The sequence below is a fragment of the Phyllostomus discolor genome, chromosome 12 (genome assembly GCF_004126475.2).
Source record: "Phyllostomus discolor isolate MPI-MPIP mPhyDis1 chromosome 12, mPhyDis1.pri.v3, whole genome shotgun sequence".
NCBI lineage: Eukaryota > Metazoa > Chordata > Mammalia > Chiroptera > Phyllostomidae > Phyllostomus > Phyllostomus discolor.
Genome location: NC_040914.2, coordinates 36403519 through 36423936, shown reverse-complemented (window position 1 = coordinate 36423936; position 20418 = coordinate 36403519). Strand labels below are relative to the sequence as shown.

At 57.5% G+C, this 20418-nt stretch overlaps 1 protein-coding gene across 1 annotated transcript; it reads left to right on the top strand.

Annotated features, from left to right (window-relative positions):
• Positions 1–6561: 6561 nt before the first annotated feature.
• PGPEP1L (pyroglutamyl-peptidase I like) lies at positions 6562–18474 on the top strand. Its single transcript, XM_036013550.1, is given in 6 exon segments — positions 6562–6582; positions 15847–15965; positions 17477–17586; positions 17697–17801; positions 18147–18259; positions 18262–18474. Coding segments are annotated over 6 exon segments (672 nt in total). The 3' UTR covers positions 18466–18474.
• Positions 18475–20418: the final 1944 nt, after the last annotated feature.

The following is a 20418-nucleotide window of genomic DNA, read 5'->3' as shown; positions in this document are numbered from 1 at the left end:
GGGGCGAGGCCGAGGCTGACATCTGATGTCGCTGAGTCCGGGCCCAGTGGGCCCAGGCGGCAGCGACCGGGGTGCAGTTTCTCAGCAAGAAAGGAGGAGCTGGGGTCCCAGGAAGGACAGGGTCTCTTAAGGCTGGGACAGTCCATGCACAGGTCCCACCCCTAAAGGTACACACCCCCACCCCCAGACTGGAGGGAGAGCTTCAGGCCACTCAGAGAACCTGGAGGCACCCCTGAGAGCCACCAGTTGGAGACGGAACCCAAAAGGCCACCCAGTCTGGCCTGTCACTGGCACACCCCAAGTCCAGCCCAGCCAGCCCAAGTCATTGTCACAGCTGGGGCCCGAGGGGCTTGCTTTCTTTATGAAGCCCTTTATTTTTACTTAGACATGCCGGGGGTACTTTAAATTTGTGGCGTTGTGCTGGACGAGGGCACCGACTGTAGGAGAGACCTAGGTCCTTCCGTGTGTGGCAAAGTGAAACCGACCTATCTCAACATCTTCAGACTACAGTCAGACTCCTCGGAACCTGAGACAAAGAACGTTCTTTTGAAAACCTTTTCTCTCCCTTGCTCTCACTGTGGTATATTCTAGGGACAGGGACTGAGTGGCCCAAGTTACCCTTGAATTCTGAAGGCAACTGCACCCCTGAAAAACAGATGCCCCAGGGACCCCGGCCCGTCGGCCAGCTTGCATTGGCTGGTGAACACGACGCGGCTCACTGAAGTGCCTGATAACCAGCCCTGGTTTGGCGATACCCACTGGCTTCCCGAGGGTGGCCCGCCTTCATTAACCGTGCTGGGAGCTGCCAGGGGCGGTCTTTCCGTGTAATTGGATTGGCTCTGTGTGTGAACCTGGCCGAGACAACTGGCACGGGGACAGATGACGGGAAAACAAGGGCTCTGACAGACCGCCCAAGACCCAGGCGTTGTTCTGGCCGGCTGGCAGCAGCAGGCACAGGGGGCACTGGGGGAGCCCTCGCCCCTCCGCTGGGCCTGTCTGCAGGCCAAGGGAAGGTTTCTCCAGCCCTCTCGCAAGTCCCCCTCCGGGGCCTGCCAAGGTTCAAATACAAGGCTTGACCTTGCAGCACAAGGGCCTCAGGCCCTGGTCCACCCGGTCCTCTTTCCTGACTTCAAACAGACACGCGATGACCCGAGCGGGACCCTGAAGCAGGGCGTCATCCGTGTGTGTGCCTTGCTGCGTCCTGTTAGTGTTCCTGCCCTCGTCCCAGGAGGCACCTGCTTCCTCAGGGGTCCGTCCTTAATCTCGATGCGTTCTAGGACTTTGCTCCCGGTGGCAGCGACAGACACGTGTACTCTACAGAACTCAGCCGCTGCTGGGGGACATCACTCACCGCCTGGTGCAGGGACAGCCCCCGAAGGGCCTCCATTCCCTGCACACCACACGCATCAGGGACGTGGGACTCCCAGGGGGAGGACTCGGAGGCCCGGTCCTTTCCGAACGGCTCCCGCCCTACGGGCCTGAGGTCTGGGGCACCGGGCTTCTGAGGCTGGCACTGAACCACACATCCGCCCCACCCCAGGAGTCGGGGGAAGTCGAGAAACACTCACAGGACTCGGGGAGCTGGCCCTCAGAACCGCAGCTGTGCTCCAGATGACGCTGGGCAGGAAAGGGCCTCCCTCCTGTCACAGGCCCAGGGGCCAGGCAGCCCCCCTCCCTGGGGGGGCTCTGAGCACGGGCCCCTCTGAAGAAGAAGTGACATCGGAGACCCCAGGGGCCTGGTCCCTCCGTCCAGCCACGCCGTCCCTTAGGCCTTGTGGTGGCTAGTTTCACGTGCCGACCTCACTGCATGCGCTGGGAGTGGCGGGGGTGGGGAGGGACACCTGGATGGGTGGCTCAATCAATGTTTTCTGGGAGTGTATGTTGGGGGGCTGGGTGTTTCAGGAAGAGGCTCGCATCTTAGTGGGTGAGCTCAGTGACAGGACAGCCTTCCCCGATGTGGGGCATCATCTAACCAACTACGGGCCTGCACAGAGCACCAAGGCCCAGGAAGGCTGCACCCTCTCCCTGTCCGACTGATGAACCGGACGCCGGCCCTCTCCTGCCCCTGGACAAGGACTGGCCCCCTGGGGCCCCCGGTGCTGAGGCCTTCCAGCTCAGACCGGGACGGCCCCCACCTGCCTTTCCTGGGTCTCCAGCCTGCAACCGGCAGATTGTGGAGGCCTCAGCCTCCAAATCCCAGGAGCCCTTCTTTGTCACCAGTCTCTTTCTAAACAGGTGTCTATCCAAAAAGGACAGTACCTATTGTTATCCCAGAGAACCCCAACTGATACAGGCGCCTCTGGACTAGTCGCTCTGGGGGCCACGTGGAGGCCTGGGGTGCAGACAGAACTCATTACAGAAGGGTGAGGACACGGTGCCCGTGACCAAGGGGCTCATGCATGGGGTGGCATGGCGCTGACAAATGGTGGCACCGGGCGATCAGAGAGAATCAGGGCAGAGCAAGGGCCTGGCCAGAGCCCGTCCTAACCCAAATGGGGCCACAGCGAAGGAGGACTCAGCATTCACTAAGCACCCACCACGCTCTAGAACTGGCCACAGTTCCCACGCACGGCTCCACTCAGTCCACTCGCCCAGCCACCCAAGGAGGTAAGGGGCTTGACACCGAAGGCCACCGCCCGACCCTGCTCTCATTCACTGAACCCTCACGACAACCCCGCTGGATGACGGTCATCGTGCCCCCTCTACAGACGAGCGAACCCAGGCTCCGCAACCAGGGAACGTGCTCAAGGTCACCCAGCCGCTGGGGCCGAAGTGAAACAGTGAAGCCCAGCCCCCCACCCCTCTGAGCTGACCCTCCCCGCTGTCCCCCGGGCCATGGCCCGGGCTCCGGAGAGGCCGAGTCACGGTGCGGCTATGGTGAAAACGAGTCACAAGATGTGACCTCTCCCCGGGGTCGGCAGGAAACCTTCCCTTCACGAGTCCCAAGAGGGGGCTTGCTGTCCTCCCCGAGGCAAAATTCTACAGAATTCTGCTTATTTCTACAAAGTTCTACTTGATTTATTCGAAGTGTTCACTGCAATTAAATGATGAAATAGTACACAGTGTAGAGGACTGTTCCCAGTTCAAGGAACGAGACCTTCCGTCCACCAGCCGCGTCCAGCAGCTCGGGCTCTGCTGCCTCCCGGGATGAGCCCCGCCCCCAGGGTCTTCCTCAGGCCCACCCCCACAGATGGGGCTGCCCCTGAACCCCCACAAAGTCCTGGCTCACCCGCTAATTGCCCCCCCAGGAGTTCTCCCAACCACCCCATCCTCTTTAAAGTATTCTGACCCTAGTCCTTCCATGCCTCCCTACTCCAAGTGTGGTCCGGGGGGCCAGCAGCCTCAGTTCCACCCGGTTCATGGGGGGGGGCACTTCTGAGGAATGCAGAATCTCCAGGGTCACCCCAAACCGCACAATCAGGTTCTGAATTTTAACAAGACGTGTGTGCGTGTGAACTGGACCGAAGCACACCACGTTCAGATTTTCATTTTAACATCATTGCAGAGTCAGAGGCATTTACATGAATGGTCCCCCACTCCACACTGTCTCTCCCTCCCCCTCCCTCCAGCTCCACGGAGCACTCACCTCCTTTCTGCCTTCGAGGATCACCCATTCGGGACACTTCCTGTGAGCGGGACCACCCGCCGGGTGGTCCTTCCGTGACTCGGCCTCACGTTTGCAAGGCTCGCTCCTGGTGGGACATGCATCTGTACTTCATTCACTCCCTTTCACTGACCAATAACATTCCAGTGTATGGACGATACCACGTGTTGTGCATCTGTTCATCGGCCAATGGACGTTTGTGCTGTCTCCACCGTTTTCCTTTCTCTCCTCTGTTGAGTGGCAGGCCACCACCGTCTGGATGAACCAGAGTCTGTTGCACTGTTCACCTACTGGAGGACGTTTGCATAGCTTCCTGAGTTGGGCTGTTACAAATAAAGTTGCTGTGCACATTTGGGGTCAGCTTCTGCGTGAAAATAAGTTTCATTTCTCTGGATAAAGGTCCGGGCATGTAAGTGAGCAGTAGGAAGTCCATTTCAGTGTTATAAGAAACTGTCAAACTATTTCCCAGAGTGGCAGGACCATTTTACATTCCCCCCCCAGCAATATGTGTGTGTCCCAGTTCCTCCTCATCCTCGCCAACACTTGGTATTAGCAGTATTTGTATTTTAGCCACTGTACTGGAAGTGTAGTAATATCTCCCTCTGGTTTGAATTTCCATTTCCCTGATGGTTGGTGATGCCGAGTATCTTCTTGTGTGTTTATTTGCCATCTGTGTATCCTCTTCAGTGAAATGTCTTGTCACGTATTTTGTCCATTTTCTCATTGGGGTGCTTTTTTAGTATTGAGTTTTGAGAGCTCTTCCTAGAGTCGACATACAATGCCTTTGTCAGAGATGTGACTTACAACTATTTTATCCCGGTCTGTAGCTTGTCTTTTCTCGGTCTTATGTTTGTTTTGCTTTTTTTTTTTTTTTTTTTTTTGCTTGTCTTTCCACCCTCTCAGAAGGTTCTTTCACAGAGCCAAAGTTTTTAACTTTGATGAGGTCTGGCTCTACCAGTTTTGACTTTTATGGACCGTGGTTTGGGTGTCACATCGAAGAGCTCTATGCCCAGCACTAGATTTTCTCCCTCTTCGCCCCTAAAAGTTTTATCGTTTTTTACATTTCAGTCTATCATCCACTTTGAGTTAACTTTTGTACAAGGTACGAGACTCCCGTTAAGGGGTTCACTTTTCTGCCTACGGGTGTCCAACCGTCCCAGGCCGGTTCGTTGGGAAAACTGTCCACCTACCACTGGCTTGCTTCCACATCCCTGGTGGCAAGCGCCTGGGCATGTCCATGTGGGGCATCTCTGGGCTCCCTGCAAGGCCTGCGTTTTAACCGGATACTTGCGCACACTTTCCCAGGCCCCCCTGCTCAGTGGGGGAGCGGGGGTCAGCCCTTGGCTCCACCACAGTGCCTCACATAAGAGAACTCTGAGAATGCCCCCAGATTAGCAAGGTCTCAGACCTCCAAGGAAGGGGACGAGTGGCCTTCCAGGGGCCCACAATGGCTCCAGGAGCCTCAAGAGGTTCCCACTAAGGTGCAGGGAGCAGCCCAGGAGTAGATACACCCCATCTGCCCCCCTACTCTGGACCTGGCCAGAGCAAACCAGAATCTCTTTGGTTTCCAGTTTGGGGCCCTTCCGGTAGCACCTTGTGAGTTCCAGCTGGGAAGCAGTGAAGGTCAACACCAGGCCCAGAGCCAGATCACAGGGCCCAGCCACTCTCTTCCGCGGCTCTGAGAAACCCAGCGTACTGGCCCCGTGCTAGCCAGACCCTCAAGGGAGGGGAAAAGGGCTGGCCCTGGTCCCTGGGCTGTTACTCGCCTGTCCCCAGGTGGCCCTCTGGGCCGAGTGGTAAGAAAACAAGGCTAAAGGGATACTCTCGTAGGAAAGGCTGAGCCTGCCCCAAGAACTGGGTCCCCACGGCCCCCACCCTTCTGGGCTGTGGGGCCTCAGTCTCCTCACTCATGAAATGGGGGGAGGGTGGTGCTGATACTATAGGCCAGTTCTGAGGAGTAAAGGGATACGTATGTAAAGCAAACAAGTGGGTCAATCTGTAAAAGCAGCTTTTTGAAGCTTTGTGCCTGGCACAAGGAAAGCACTAAATAGCTGGTTATTTTAACAAACACCTTTATTTGTAAGCAAGTAGCCAACCAGGAGAAATTGCGTCCCGGGAGAGTCCACGAGGAGGGCAGGGGGTGGGTCTCATCACTAATGTGCATCACTTCTTTCCTTAAAGCAACCGCCTCACACTCCTCTGACCAGCAATATCTTGCTTCCGTGGGATTAAGTCACAGGTGGAGTGCTGAGTGTCTTCTCAGCGTGTCCCGGTTCAGCTGACGATGCAGCAAAACCACTTGGAACCTCACATACACCGCCACCGTCTTGCTGATTTTCTAGCCTGTCCACGCAGAGGCGGGAAGGGAAGTCACAAGTTCTGAGATAGATTTCAGAGCTTTTTTCAGCCAGAAGCAGCTCAGAGAATGCCAGGCTCACCGCCGAGCCGTACACAGCGTTCCGGAAAGGCTGGGCCAGGGCTCCCATGAGCTCTTCTCGTTGCTGGACACACTAAGTCTGCAGCCAGGACCACGCCTTATGCTTCCAAAAGCAATTATGTCCCCCACTCCCACAGACCAGCCCGAGCCCGGAAAGGCAGTGATAAACAAGGACTTGGTGAAACACGCCACGGGTCAGTCGGGCTAGACCTTACCCAGGAATAAACCCGGCCCGGGAGGCCGAACGGTTGGGCTCCCGCCAGATCTGACCAACCGGATTTGCAGGGTGCTTTCCCTCGACTCCAGAGAGAAGTGTCCTCACACCTTCGTTACATTTGCTTTACAAGTCGCCACCGTGAAGAACAAAGCGGGGCAGGTCCGAGGAGGCGGAGAAGCACCGAGCTGAACGGGGCTTTGAGGAGAAGGATGGCTCCCATAGACGACGCTGGGGAGCCGTTTCTTGGATTGTTCTTTGCTTTTCTTTCCTAGGAGGGCCTCCGTCCTCCCACCGAATCCCAAAATGAAACCTTTCACAATGTAGGTGAGAACAGACACACATACCTCATATGACAGGCACGTTTCCCACCTAGCCCACAGCACGGTTTGTCTTACTTCCTTGATTAACCAGGAGGGCCTGAGGTCAGCGGGATAACCAGCGTGAGGATGAAATGAGACCCCCAACACCTCCCTGAGGTCTTCAAGGACCTCCCCTGCTAGGGTGACCCGCTCAGCGCCAACCGCTTCCCTGGACGCCACTCTAACGGGCTTTGGGGACACAGGGTTCCACGGCCAGATAATCCTTTTCCGAGACCTCATGCACCCCCTTCAGTCTGACGGCTCACACAGTGACAACGCGGGTGCAGTCTCCGGGCTACGACTCAAGGACACCCACCCTGTCCTTCCTGGATTGCACGTGCCATCGGCAGGGGGCAGCCCTCTAGCCTGTTCACCTGGCTTCGCAGCGTCCAGCCGAGAACCTGAAGGGCACCAGGGCTGTACCTGTGCAGCCATGAAGTGAAAACGTAACACACAGTCTAACAGCAGAGAGAAGCACCCAGACAAACGTGACCCTGGAAATGACGCAGGTTGCTCAGGGCGGCGGAATGCAAAGTCCGAACAGAGGTTCGGAAGACGAGCTTCGTCTCCTTTTCACGTGGAGGGTGAACGGAGCTTTGGGGGAGACGAAGGAGCAGGCAAGGAGAGCAATGGGGCACGCCTGTCCTCGTCTCCACCCTCACACCCCCTTGTGTCAGGAGCACGTCTCCCGTCTCCACAGAATGTCAGCGCTGCATTAGGGATGCCACACCTGGGATTTCAGAATCCGTGGGGCCCTCGGGGGCCTGCGGGCTGACAGCTCTAATCATGGATGATTATGCCGCACCCCTCACCAGCCTCTCTGGGGTGTTCCTGACTCTCCCGGCTGTGGGTCGCACCCCCGGGGCCCCAGCGCCGACACGCTGCACCTCCTCCTGGGGCAGGGAGGTGGCTGACGAGGGTTTCCTCTCTCGCAGACGTTTTCAAAGATACGCAGACAGAGACTAATGAGGCTGAAGGGTCTGTGACAGGGACATTTCAGGTACAGGGCTCCCCGGAGATGGTGAGCATGAGATACATCTGGGGTAGTGGTCCACAAGTAGCCTCCTGCTGGGGTCGCCGTCTCTTTTGCCCACTTGTAAGGCAATTCCTGTCCTTTGCCCATCTTGGCAACTATGTTCTAAGAGCTCACGATTTAGAGACAAAAAGTCCTTTAGCAATTACGGATTAAGCAGCCAATTAAGCAAAGCCAACGAATTAAGAGGACGTAACACCCTAAACACTGATGCCCCTAGTAAAGGTGCTCCCTAAATGCGTGAAGGCCAGACTGAGGCTGCAAGGGGCAGGGACAAACCCGCACACCCAGGCAGAGACGCCCACACGCCCCTCTCAGTGCTGGGTGAGACACACACACAGCAAACCATTGAGGATGCAGGAGACGGACCACCTGTGCACCAACTTGACCTGGCTGACACCGCGGGAACACCCCGCTGGAACACCCCGCCGGAACACCCCGCCCGACGTCGGCAGAACACTGCTGCCCGGAAGTGCCTGCAGAGCGTTTCCCAAGAGAGAGATACCTTGCCCGGGGTTATACCAAGTCTGGGTAAAGTCAAAAGGGTCCCCGCCATACAAGGGTGTGCTCCGGCCGCCATGGCCTTACGATCAGGAATCAGCACCAGAAGGATGCCTGGGTAACCTCCAGATACTTGGGAACTAAATAATACAGATCGACATAGGCCACGGATCAAAGGAGAAACCAAAGGCGACACGGGGCCGTATCTGAAATGAGTGGAGGCGGTGGAAGCACCGCGTGCAAGGACGGGGGCGCGCTGCCCACGCAGCAGGGAGGGCACCGGCGCGCCCAGCAGCAAAGCAGGAGGAGAAGGCGGGTCTGCGTCCCTGACCTCAGCGGCCACCTTCGGAAACTAGAAAAAGAGGAGCAAAAGGAACCTAACTAAGCAGAAGAAAACAAGGAAGAGCCAACTAGAAAGCAGAGAGAACAGAAACATAATAATGAAAAGCAAAAAAAAAGAAAAGAAAAAAAAAGCAAACCAGGAGCTGGTTCTCTGGGCAAATCAATAAAACTGACAAGCCTCTAGCCAGGCTGGAAAATAAAACTAAAGGATTCGTCTTTCTTACTGAATTCACTTACCGCCCTGACCCCACACCCACGCTGCTCCCACCGAAGTCACTGAGGGGGGGACCTCTTGTTGCCCTTGTACCTGGCCTCGCGGGACCCTGACGACCTTTGCGGGAGACGCAGTGCGGACGCGGCTGCCCGTGCACGGTGAGGAGGCTGAGACCGGCGTTGACCACATCTTCGTCTTCCTCCTCGGACTGGTCTCGGGGGCTGCTGCACGGACTGCGTCACACAAAATGGCCTGCGGAGACGCCACCTAACCCTGGGTTTCCCGTATCGAGGCCACACCCCCTTGCGACTGACTCCCCGCGCTCCGCCGGGCCAGCGGAGAGGCGGAGAGACCCCTCAGTCTGGCCTCAGCCCGCCCCTGGGGCGCATGCGCACTCTGTCTGGTTCGATTTGCAGAGGGAACGCGTGTGCAGACCACGAGCATCCGTGGTTGACGGCGTCTCTGCGGGAGCCAGCACCCACCGCCACTGCTCCGACTCTCGTGCCGTCACCTGAGAAGATGCCTTCTAGATCCCGACGCCCTGGACCTCTGGGTCTGGCAGGCTTTCGGGCACGGAAAAGAGCAGGTCCCCAGGAACCCCACGGTGAGTGGTTATTCGCCGAGCCTGACAGACAGAGACGGCAGCCCGAGCTAGGTGCCTCGCTGCGGGTTTAGCCTTTCCTCAGGGTGCGCTTTGCAGTCAGTCGGGAAGGGTGGTCCATATATTAAAAAAAAAAAAAAAAAGCAAAAAACAAGAAACAATTCCACCTTACTCTTACCAGTTTGTGTCCAATTACCGAGTAACAGTGACACCGGACCTCCAAAGGCCACAGAGAAACACGGATAACATGGCAGGGATTCACCCCTGCAAGAACCCAGGTGCCAGGCTGTGTCAAGCATGTCCTGTTGCAAACCCGGCCCCTCTAGAACTTAGTGGTGTCAATCCCTATTTTATTCTCTCTCCTGGCTCTGTGGGTCAGCTGGGCCCAGCTGGGCAGTCCTTCTGCTGGTCTCACTTGGGTTTCTCAAGTGGCTGGAGTATGCTGGAGGCTGGGCGGGGCTCAGAGGGGCCTGCCCCAGGGAGCTGGTACAGCAGGCTGCCCGTCCCTCCCAGGTGAGGTTCCCCAAGGGCTCCCCAGCCGGGTGGCCTGGGCTGGCCGAACCCTGTGGGTTACGAGGAGTCACGGGCCAGCTGGGGTTCCTTGCATGGGAGTCGATTACAGCAGGGTGTGGGTACCAGAAGGCACGCACGCACACCCGCATTCACACACACCACGGAGGGCTGCCTTCATTCAGGGGGGCTGCACAACAGAGCCCCACAGACTGCTGGCCTAAACCGCCGACGGCTTTCTCACAGCTGCAGGCTGGAATTCCGAGGCCAGGGTGCCACCGCCGTAGGTTTTCCTGCGTCTGACCTCACATGGCCTTTTGCTGGTGCACGCAGACACAGAGACAGAGAGAGAGGGGAACAAGCTCCAGCACGAGAGCCCTCTGGTCTCATCCTGCCCTTTCAGGGCACCAAACCATCACGGGGGCCCCACCCTCAGAGCCTCATGTAAGCCCAAGTACCTCCCGAAGGCCCCGCCTCTAAACGCTGTCACACCAGGGAAAGGGCTTCTACACGTGGATTCAGGGGAACTCAATCCTTCAGTCCGTAGCTGGGGCCATCCTGGAGATGAGCCACCATGAGCTACTAGTGCCACCCTTCAGAAGGGCCACGCCAATTCCGCTCCCAGCAGCCAGGAATAGCATCACGATGTTACAATACAGCCTGTGAAGCCAGCTCTCTGAAAATCAAGGCAAAGCTCACTGAAAGGAGTACAGAGGTGTCGTTACCCCCGCTCTGTTGAGTCTCCTGACTGGTGGCCTTTCGGGGACTGAAAATGACGTCAGTAATAATATATTGCATCCGTCCGACTGGGAAACTTCCCCACACCCTTTACAGACGTGAGTCTCAGGTGGTGGAGCTGGGCTACGTATGAGCTGCCACTTCCCCACATCCTCACCACCACGTGTTACCTCCTGGTTTCATCACAGCGCCCGTCGGACGCCTGTGACGTTCTGCGTTCAGTCCTTACAGATGAGAAAGAAACGTGTCGGACCAGTGTTGGCGGCGGGACCCACTCGGGCCTTGCTTTGCATGCCCCAGGGCATGGAGTCCTGAGGGAGGAAGGAATGTGTCCCCCTGGAGGCAAGGGACACCGTGGGGACGGACAGGCCCTCCGTCTCTGATCCACTTGCAATTTGTCTCAGAGTAGTCTGGCTGGTTGAAGGGTTTTAGGGGTGCAGTTACCTGGTGTTTGTTGCACTGACCCCGAATCATGACCGAGGCATGCTGACAGGTGGGGTCACAGACCCACAGAGAGAGGACGACAAGAGTGACTAACGCAGACCTGAGTGGACAGCTGAGCGCCACCTCTCCCCCCTCCCGGCGTGAGCTCGGCACCAGCCACGGTTTCATATAAAAAAACAATGACAGTCTGATAAGCTGGCCGAAAGAAGGCTGGACTTGAGGAACCCCTGGAAAATACAGACTAACACTCACTTATTTATGATGAAATTGACTTGAAGTGTCTATCACGCCTCGAGACGTGAAAACATCAGCTCATCATAGTGAACGTGTGTGTGCATACGAAAGCCTTTTGTTAATAGGGACACACGATCGAAAATATTTGGAGGCCACTGCCCCAGAGAGAAGACTGGGAATCGTGGGGTCACTGATTTTCAGGACCGGGTTGGGCGCAGCCACCACTTGGTGGCTCCCAGGTCCCTTCCATCCAGCAGACCCGGTGTAGCCCGAGATCACGCCCTCGTCTGTCACCACTCCCTGGAGACTCTCAGCCAGAGCCCAGCGCTCATGGCAGGCAGGAGGCTCTGCGTCCACAGCTGATGGCCGATGGGCAAGCGAGGGAACGGGGGACGCAGAAAGGAAGCAGGGGAGGGAGGAAGACAGGACGGGGAGGGAGGGGAGGAGGGAGATCTTCGCACACATCCCCGAGCCTAGCTCTCCCCATCCCTCAGCACGCTCCCACCACCCCTCCAAGTGCAGCTCACAGCCCTGCTGAGCTGCAAACCCACACGCGCACAGTCACGCTTCGCCCCGCACAGCCCAGGCCCAGCGCGGCCTTTCCAGAGGGGCCTCCTGTCACCACTTTCTATTTCTCATCGCTGTCCCCTCCACCGAAGGGACCCTCCGGGACACGCCAAACCCCGAGCAGGGGACCACGCTGCAGGAGCTTCAGGAGTCTTTCTGGAGGGCCTGAAGGAAGACACGCACTCCTGTTTCCCGGTGCTGGCCCCGAACGCTCACTCAATAAGGGAAAGAAGAAGATTTTAGAAAAACAGCAACTGTTTTTGCAACGCCAGTTGGTGCCACAGGCCTGGGGGATTTAAAAAAATCCCGCGAGCAACTGGTGTCTTCTTTTCCTTCCTCCGATTCCCTTTGCTAAGCTGCCATGTGCTCCTGGCGACCACATTTGGGGTGACCTGGAAGCAGAAGACATGGGAGAGACAGGCAGAAAGACCTGCCTCCTCCCTGCCCCTGCTTCCCCAGGACCCAGCACCAGTGGGCTGCAGGCACCCCTGAGGGGCTATGGACCCTGCTGGGCACTCAGCTTGCCACTCAGTCACCCCTCTGGCTACAGCAGTGCCCCGGATGCCGCTTTGGTGAGCACGCCTACGCCAAGCCCAGAACGCTCTGCAGTTCCAACCGGGAAGGCGTGCCCGTCCCGAAGGCGCAGACCCCTGGCGCTCCCCAGGTCTGCGCAGAAGCTACACTCTCTCTCCTACAACCCCCAGCCTTTCTCAGAAGCAAGGGGGTGGCAGCCAGCGGCCTGCCAGTCTGCTTGTGCAGAATGTTCCGCTCGCTGCTTCTGACAGGCCTCGGCTCATCCAAACCTAATAAATGTCACTCTCCATAAATCCCATACTTGACTTTCTCAAATTAATGTGAGCTAATTATAAGCACCGGTCCCCCAGACAAAGCCCCGATTCTGTCCTGGGCACATTTTGTGAATCATCGCATTTCATATTGGTGGAAAACTCTCAACCTCTGAGTTACCCCGGTTTCACAGGTGAGCAGGCTGAGGTGAGCCAAGGTCAAACGGCCTGCCCAAAGGGACGCCGGGGAAGGTGGCAGAGCCGGGCCTCAAACCCCTGCCTCTCCCTGTCACTACCGCTGGGGCCTGGCTGCAGCCAGATGGCCACCTTGTGGCTGTGTCCTCACAGGTCCGAGAGAGAAGGGTTTTGCCCTCCTTCCTTTCTTATATTAAGGGCACTAATCCTGTCGTGGGGTCCTCCCCTCCACAAGCTTGTCGAAACTTAATCACTCCCAAAGCCCTCACCTCCAAACACTGTCGCACGGAGGGGGAGGACTTCTGCATTTGAATTGTGTTGGGGGACACGTTCCAGTCCGTAGCACCCCCCGGCACCCCACTGTCCAGTTGACCACACGTCCTGGTGGCCTCGGGATGGCCACAGACTTCCCGGGGCCGCCCGAGCGGCCTGGCCAGGGCCTGGGCGAGGCCCGCCACCTGTGGAGGCGAGGTTACTGCCCTGATTGGTCTGTGTCCTCCGTGAGGGGTGTCTGTTAGCTCCTCCCCCTGCTGGAAGGGCCCCAGGGCAACCAGATGGCCTTGGGAATTCCAGTTCCACCGCGTGGGCAGCCGTGGGCAGCCGTGGGCAGCGCCTCCCAGGGAAAGCTGACTGTCCCTGTCCCTGGTACCAAGGCAGACCTACCCAGCTGCAGGCTTTCCCTTCATCAGGATGACAGTGGAAGGGAAGAGGAAGAGGGTGACAGTCTAATCAGGAACAGGAAGCACACCAGGAAGATACTCGACAATAATACCAAGACAGTACATGGACAAGTTCAAGTTTATACTGGCCCACAATCCCTTATCTGCAGTTCTGATATCCAAGGGTTTTTCTTGGCTAAAAGTTTTTTTTTTCCTTATCTGGTGACAAAAAGTGACCTGAAGTGACTCGAGGCAACACACGGCCTCATCCCAGAAGAGCAGCCGCTTGCTGCACGCCGTGAACATGCCGCGGAGGGTCCGCCACGCTCAGCAGCTGCGGGGGCTCGGGAGCAGAACGAGGACAAGCAGCAGGTGGCCACCCCCAGAGCTGCATTTTTACGTGAGTTCGAGGCACCAGGCAATTGCTGTTGGGCTGGCTGGATGTGGGGCCAAGGTGGGCCTGCTGGGCTCGGGTGCCACCTGCAGCCCCCCGGCGTGGCTTTCTTTGCAGGCTTGCTGAGCCTAACTCTCGGCTGTTTCCACGGACAACGGAGCTGCAGTAGCAGCACCTCAGGGCACAGCCCTGCAAGCAGACTCCCTGGCAACCCCGCTCGGTTTGGGCTTCTTCCGCAGCCGTCACTCGGAGCCAGGCCCCGTGAGACCTCCGCAGGACAGGAGAAACTGGTGCTGCGCAGGTGGGCGGCTGGGCTCTGAGAAGCAGCCCTGGGCTGGGACATGGGCTCCTCGCCCCCACGGCAAAGCATGAGGGGACCCCAGAGGGGCACCTCCGGCCCTTGCTCCCTGAACTGAGAGAATGCAGGTGGGATGGGGCCTGGGCTGCCTCAGTGGCCAGCCCCACTCCCTCCCCCGAGCACAGGGACCAAGGTGGCGCCACAGACCTGGAAGCCCCTGGGTCTGATGGCCCATGGGATGCCCACCAGGATGCTCGGCCTGCTTCCACCATGGCCCCCAGTCCACTGCCAGGCACGCCCGCCTCCTTCTCGCTTCCCGCCCGCACGGTCAAGCAACTGAGCTTGCCCTCCAGGACCCCAGTGGGGACGAGGGATTGGCCTTACCTTTGGGAGAGAGCAGAGCATGAGCTGGTCGAGGGAGCTGGGCTGTGGCACGGTGCCTGGAGGGTGGAGCAGAGGCCCTCAGGGAGGCTGAGCTGGCTGAGGACAGACCACAGACACCCCGGGAGGCAGAGAGCCCCCCCATCAATGACAGCAGTGCCAGCAGACCCACATCTGGGCAGGCCAGGCCCACACAGGTGCTCCGGAGCCCAGGGCAGGGCCCTGCCATCTGTCGCCTGAAAACTTCAGGCGGGTCCGACAACTCCGGCTACCCTATCCATCCAAGGGCACATGCCCCTGGACATCCTGAAACGCCAGGAAAGGGAGTCAGGAAGGATGGCCGTGCTGATCCCAACCTGTGATGCACACAGCTCCTGGCCCAGGGAAGGACTTGGCCTTCTCCGGGGGGATTTTTGGGACATTCCTGGTTTAATGCTTGCCAACAGTGAAATGCACACCCTGAGATCTCACTCTCCTGCTTTTTCTCCTTCCAACCTGCCTGCCCTTCCTCTTGCCCTTGAAGGAGGATGCTCCCTGACCTTGGGTGTTCCCTTTCTGGATCTCCCCTAAACCCATGGCTTTGGCCGCCCTGCCCACCGGCATCTCCCAGAAGCTCTCCGAGCCCCAGACACATAGAACCAAGGGACCAGCTCCCTTGGGTACTTGAAACTCGGCAGGTCCCAAATCAACACCAGGACTCGGCCCAGCTCTGCCTCCATAGCACCTCGTGCACACCCTTCGACTGCTCCCTCTTGCCCTGAGGAGGAAACCCAACCTTTCGCTAAGCACTCAGTCTGACTTTTGCAGACTTTTCTAGCTGCTGTTCCCACCCTCCCCCGACGTGCCGGTGCTCCCTGCTGCACGTGGTGGCGGTGGGTCACATGTCAACATACCCAGGGATGCTCCAGGCTGTCAATGCTGAGAGCAGAGTCCTGGCCCCCGAGGCCTCAGGCTCCCGGGCCTGCCCCTCCCCCCGCCACCCGATCCCTCTGCAGTGACAGCTCCTGGCAGGCATGACTGTCCCCAGCTTCTTCGCCTGGCTAACCCCATCTGTCCCTTAGAAGTCCCCTGTCTGTGACCTATGTTCTAATCCACAGGCCGGGTCAGACGTGCCCCTGGAGCAGCCACGCCTCGATGGGGGCAGCTTCCCTGGGCCTCGAGGGGCAGGGACTGTGGGTGTCCTGCGGGCCCCTCGCCACGGTGTGAGCTCCTCGAAGGCAGGGTTCGAGCCCTCAGAAGGCCCCCCGGGGGTGGGATGGTCAACCCTAAGTGTTAGCTCTGCAGGGACACCCCCTCCATCCAGCAAGGTGAGTCCACCTGCTTCTTCCTCCAGGAACTCTCCGAGCAGGGTCTGGGGAGTGATGCGCAGGTGGAGTTGCGGACACTTTGGCTGCCCGTGGATTACAGGGAGGTGAAGCCGAGAGTCACAAGAATCTGGGAAGATCTCCAACCGCAAGTACATGATGGCTGAGAGCCAGCCAGGCAGCGGAGGCAGGGGGAACCGAGGATGGGATGGAGTCCCAGGGCCGACAAACCGCTGGGCCCACGCCCTAGGGTTGATGGCTGAAGTGCGCCCCATCCCAGCATCCCACCAGTATGGTTCTGGAAGATTTTTTATAAAGTGCTGGGCCTGTTTCTGAACGTTTAAGGGGAGATGCTGTGCAGGTTTGGGAAGAAGATGCTGGAGAGAGAGGAGGAAAAGAAACGGAAGCTTTGTTCCCAGCTGGGACTCAGAAAATAGGTACCGCGTGACAGAGGCACCCTGGGGTTAGTTCCCAGCCACACTCACTTGGGGAAGGTGGGCAAGGACTGCTGGGACCCGGAAGGGTCGTGGGAAGGCGTATCCGGGGGAAGTGAGACTGTGGCCCATCGGGAAGGGCCCACCTGCATCACACCCAGCTGATTCCAACCAAACACCTGCTATGTAAACAACTAGTATAGCCCCGGCTGGTGTGGCTCAGTGGATTGAGTGCTGGCCTGTGAACCAAAGGGTCACTGGTTCGATTCCCAGTCAGGGCACATGCCTGGGTTGTGGGCCAGGTCCCCAGTCAGGGGGCATGTGAGAGGCAACCACACACTGATGTTTCTTTCCCTCTCTTTCTCTCTCCCTTTCCCTCTCTCTAAAAACTGCTATAAATATCCTAAAAAATGCTGATGAGATTAACAAAATGTACACCTCCAAGCCACTACGACCATGCCCCAAAAGTTTTGATAAAAATACTTAGCAATGTTTTCAAGAGGAAAAATAAGCAGCTCCGAAAATTCCTATGCTATTGTATTAACAACTGTCACCAGCCTCCTGTATTAGCAGTTCATTAAAGAGATACAATTCCGTGGCACCAGCTGGAGCCATCCCTGCCCCGCCCACCCCCGGGAAAGGGGAAAGGAATATTCTACCCTGTTTAAGAATATTTTGAAATATAAAAGCATTTAGATGCAAGGCCGTGGTCTTCCTTTCCGCTGTTTTCCAATCCAGCATATTAATTAGGGGAAGGGGCGGGCGGTGCGGAGACAGCAAAAAAAGCGCGTGCGCGCATGCCCAGTTGGGGTTTGCGAGGTTTTGCCGCGCTGCGATTGCCCTCTGCCCCGCCCTCCCGTGACAGCGGCTTTTGATCACGGGGTGCCTCCCTAGGGCAGTCCTTGCAGACCAGTCTTGGGTCTCGCTACCCTGGCACCCCGGGTCCCCTCTCCCGAAAGCCTCCATGGGAGCGTTGATAGAGAATAGTTACAAAGGCGTATTTTGAGAATCACTAACATTTTGTGAATGCTTTATTTTTGTGTGTCGCTGCCGAAGTGGTGACTGAAGGATTCTGATATAGCCCCAGGCAGAGGTCCACTCACCTTGGTTTCTCCTCCCCACCAAAAAAAAAAAAAAAAAAAAGGAATGAATGTAGACACGGATGAGAAGGTTCTGGACTTAAAGGTGTCTGGGTCCAGTGTTTGGAAATCTGGCCCTTCCCCAGCTCGGCCAGTTGCCGGTTCTGCGACCCTGAGGCTAAGAGCCTCTTCTCCCCAGCTTCTCCCAGTAACGTGTTCTTTCCAAGCCAGGGGGACAAAGCCTTCATCTCCCCGGGTGGCTGTAGTCTCTCATGTTTTGGGGGTGCTATATCGCCACTTCTGCTTACCTGTCACTGAGGTTAGAGGCTGGGCCAAGGAGTAGTCTCGCGTGTCCTGCGGTTGCAGGAGCGTCTGCAATCACACCTTACTACCTGTCTGCGCATCACGGAAATGAGTGTGCAGCGCTCCTCCTCCCCCCTCCGTTATCTCCCTGGCTCCCCACCAGCCTGAGCGGGGTCGGGGGGGAGGGGGGGGGGGAGTCCCGCAGGTTGTTGTCTGGGAGCTGCGGGAGGAGGGCGAAGAAGCCCCGCCTCCAAGCCTGGTTCCCGGAAATCTCGGCCTCGGGGGTTCTAGCCCCGGAGAAGCATTTGGAGGACTCCTCCTTTAGGGAAAATCAAAGGGTTTGGCCCGTGTGGAGCGTTCGGCACAGCTTTGAGAGGCATTGAGAACATTACTTGTAAAACAGTTTACACAGAGGAAAACATCGTGAATTAGCCCAACAAAATCAGAGTCGTTTTATGGGCAGAAGGCGGGAGAATAGTCTGAAAGGCAGACGTTTCATAAGGGATTAACTAGCTCCGGTTATGGTTTTCATGACAATAAAATGCAAACCTCGTAATTTTTTTTTTATCTTAAAAGATGCAGCGGGCCCGTGTGATTCTGCCCAGATTGCCGGGACCGCAATTGCCCGGTCTGTAGAGCCGCACGCGGCGGGCTGATCCGTGACCAGCTGGCCATGGGGACACACAGGCGTGGCCACCGCTCGGTGCCTGGGTCCTGGCCTCCAAGCTCCTGCATCCAGGTGCCGTGGGCAGCTTCCCAGCCACGGACCCTCAAGTATTTGTTTTCCTTTGTAACCTTTGTTTTTAAATGTGGTAAAATACATGTGACCTAAAATTGACCATTTTAACCATTTTTCAGTGCGCTGTGGCATTGTGTACATTCACTGAGCAACCGTCATCTCGAGAACTTTCTCATCCTCCCACACCAAAAGTGTGTACCGAGTAAATGGTATCTCCACCCCCTACCCATCCCCCCGCCCTCACCATCATTCTACCGTCGGTCTCTAGGGACCTCATATAAATGGATTCACAGGGACTGTCCCTTGGTGACTGCCCTACCCCACTGGGCATGTCCTCAAGGTTCATTGACACTGTAACACCCATGAGAATTTCTTTGCTTCTAAAGGCTGGACAGTACTTCATTGTAGGAATAGACCACGTGTTGCATATCCGTTTATTTTGTGATGGACACGGGGTTGCTTCCACCTTCTGGTCAGTGTGGATGCTACGGTGCTCACCGGCGTGCACACGCCCGGTAGAGTCCCTGACCTCGGGTCACGTGGGCGAACGCCTAGCAGCGGAATCGCTGAACCCAGGTCATTTTAGGGGTCATCCGTGAGGACGCGCCATACTGTTTACCCTGGCGGCCTCACCGTTTTGTATTTGTACAGGTCGTGTTCGGTCTGAAAGCAAAGGCCAACAGCCAAGTTGGGCTTCTGCCCCCGTTTCCTCTTTCACTTCGCTTGCATGACGCTGCGCGGCTCGCAGTGATGCGTGGCTTGCTCCGCGTCCCCTGGGGCCCAGCTGCCCCGGCGGAACTCCGTTGGCAGCGCGCTGTTTGAAGGAAAGGGTTGAGGGTGGCTCAGCGCCGCGGAGTTTCCTGTTCCCTCAGTGTGCTCCCCACTATCACTTTCCACTCACTCCTGTTTAAAACAAAATCATCGCCTCGTGCTTACACTCCTTCATTCTAAGAAAAAGTGTCTGCCACCCAACCATGGCAGGAGCTCGCCAGGCCTCGCGTGTTCTCCCCTCTGCCCGCTAGTGTACTTGTGCGCTTGGAGGAGGCTTTACAAGACCCCCTTTGCGAGTGGGACTGGACCATTTGACATAGAAGAGGTGAAAGTCAGGGTGTAGCACATCAAAGCCAGCAAGTGGGGGTGGGGCGGCCTGGCCTGCGTAGGTCCGGCTGTGGGGATTAATGCGCAGAGCCTTCTGCATGTGCAGGCAAACACCGCGGCTGGAGTCCGGATCCCCCCGCCCCTCCCTTCCTCTAGCTCCCCTCCCAGCACAGTGGCTCTGTGCTCTTTCAGATTGCCTGGCACTATGCCACACACGTGTCACCGACTTTCAGATGTCATTTGGTTGGAAGGCCCAGAGCTCTCTGTTGATGAATGTGTCACTTCCCCCTCGGCGGCCTCCGAAATTCTTAAGGGAGAACCCGGGAGGGCCCAGATCTGGGCCCTGTGGCCTGCCGCCCCCTGTGGGTGCAGACTGGGGCCTGTTTGGTAATGACCGTGCGGCAGTTCTAAGTCCGTGTGAAAACCGCAGCTTACCAGGCTGAGCCTGGGACTGGCCCTTTAATAGCTGGGGGGTCCTGGGCGTGTCTGCTCCTGTGCTCACCTGTAAAACTGATAAAACCCTCCCACTGCGGAGCCGTTACAGAGATCCCGGGAGGGAAGGCCGCTGTAACAACATGCACCTTCCCGAGTACAGACAGAAACGGCCCTGCTGGACTCGGGGCCTTCAGAAGTGGCTCAGCAGGGGGAGAGGCTAGCACTTCCGGAGACCCAGCCCCTTCCTCCTCGGAAGAAGTTGCCCCGAGGACAGGTGCAGCACCTGCCCACCTGGGGACATGGGAGAGGCATGCTGGCCTTCTGCATCCGCTCCACCAGCAGCCGGGACACCCCCAGAGCCTTGGAAACAGCCAGCCTTTCGTCATTGGTCACCTAGTAACCGTCCCCCAGAGGCCGAGCACTTCACGAGAGCAGTGAGCAAAATCCCAGGGTCAACACCAAGCTAATGAGTCCCTTCTTTTAGGGAGGCCTTTTGTTTTAGGCCCAAATACT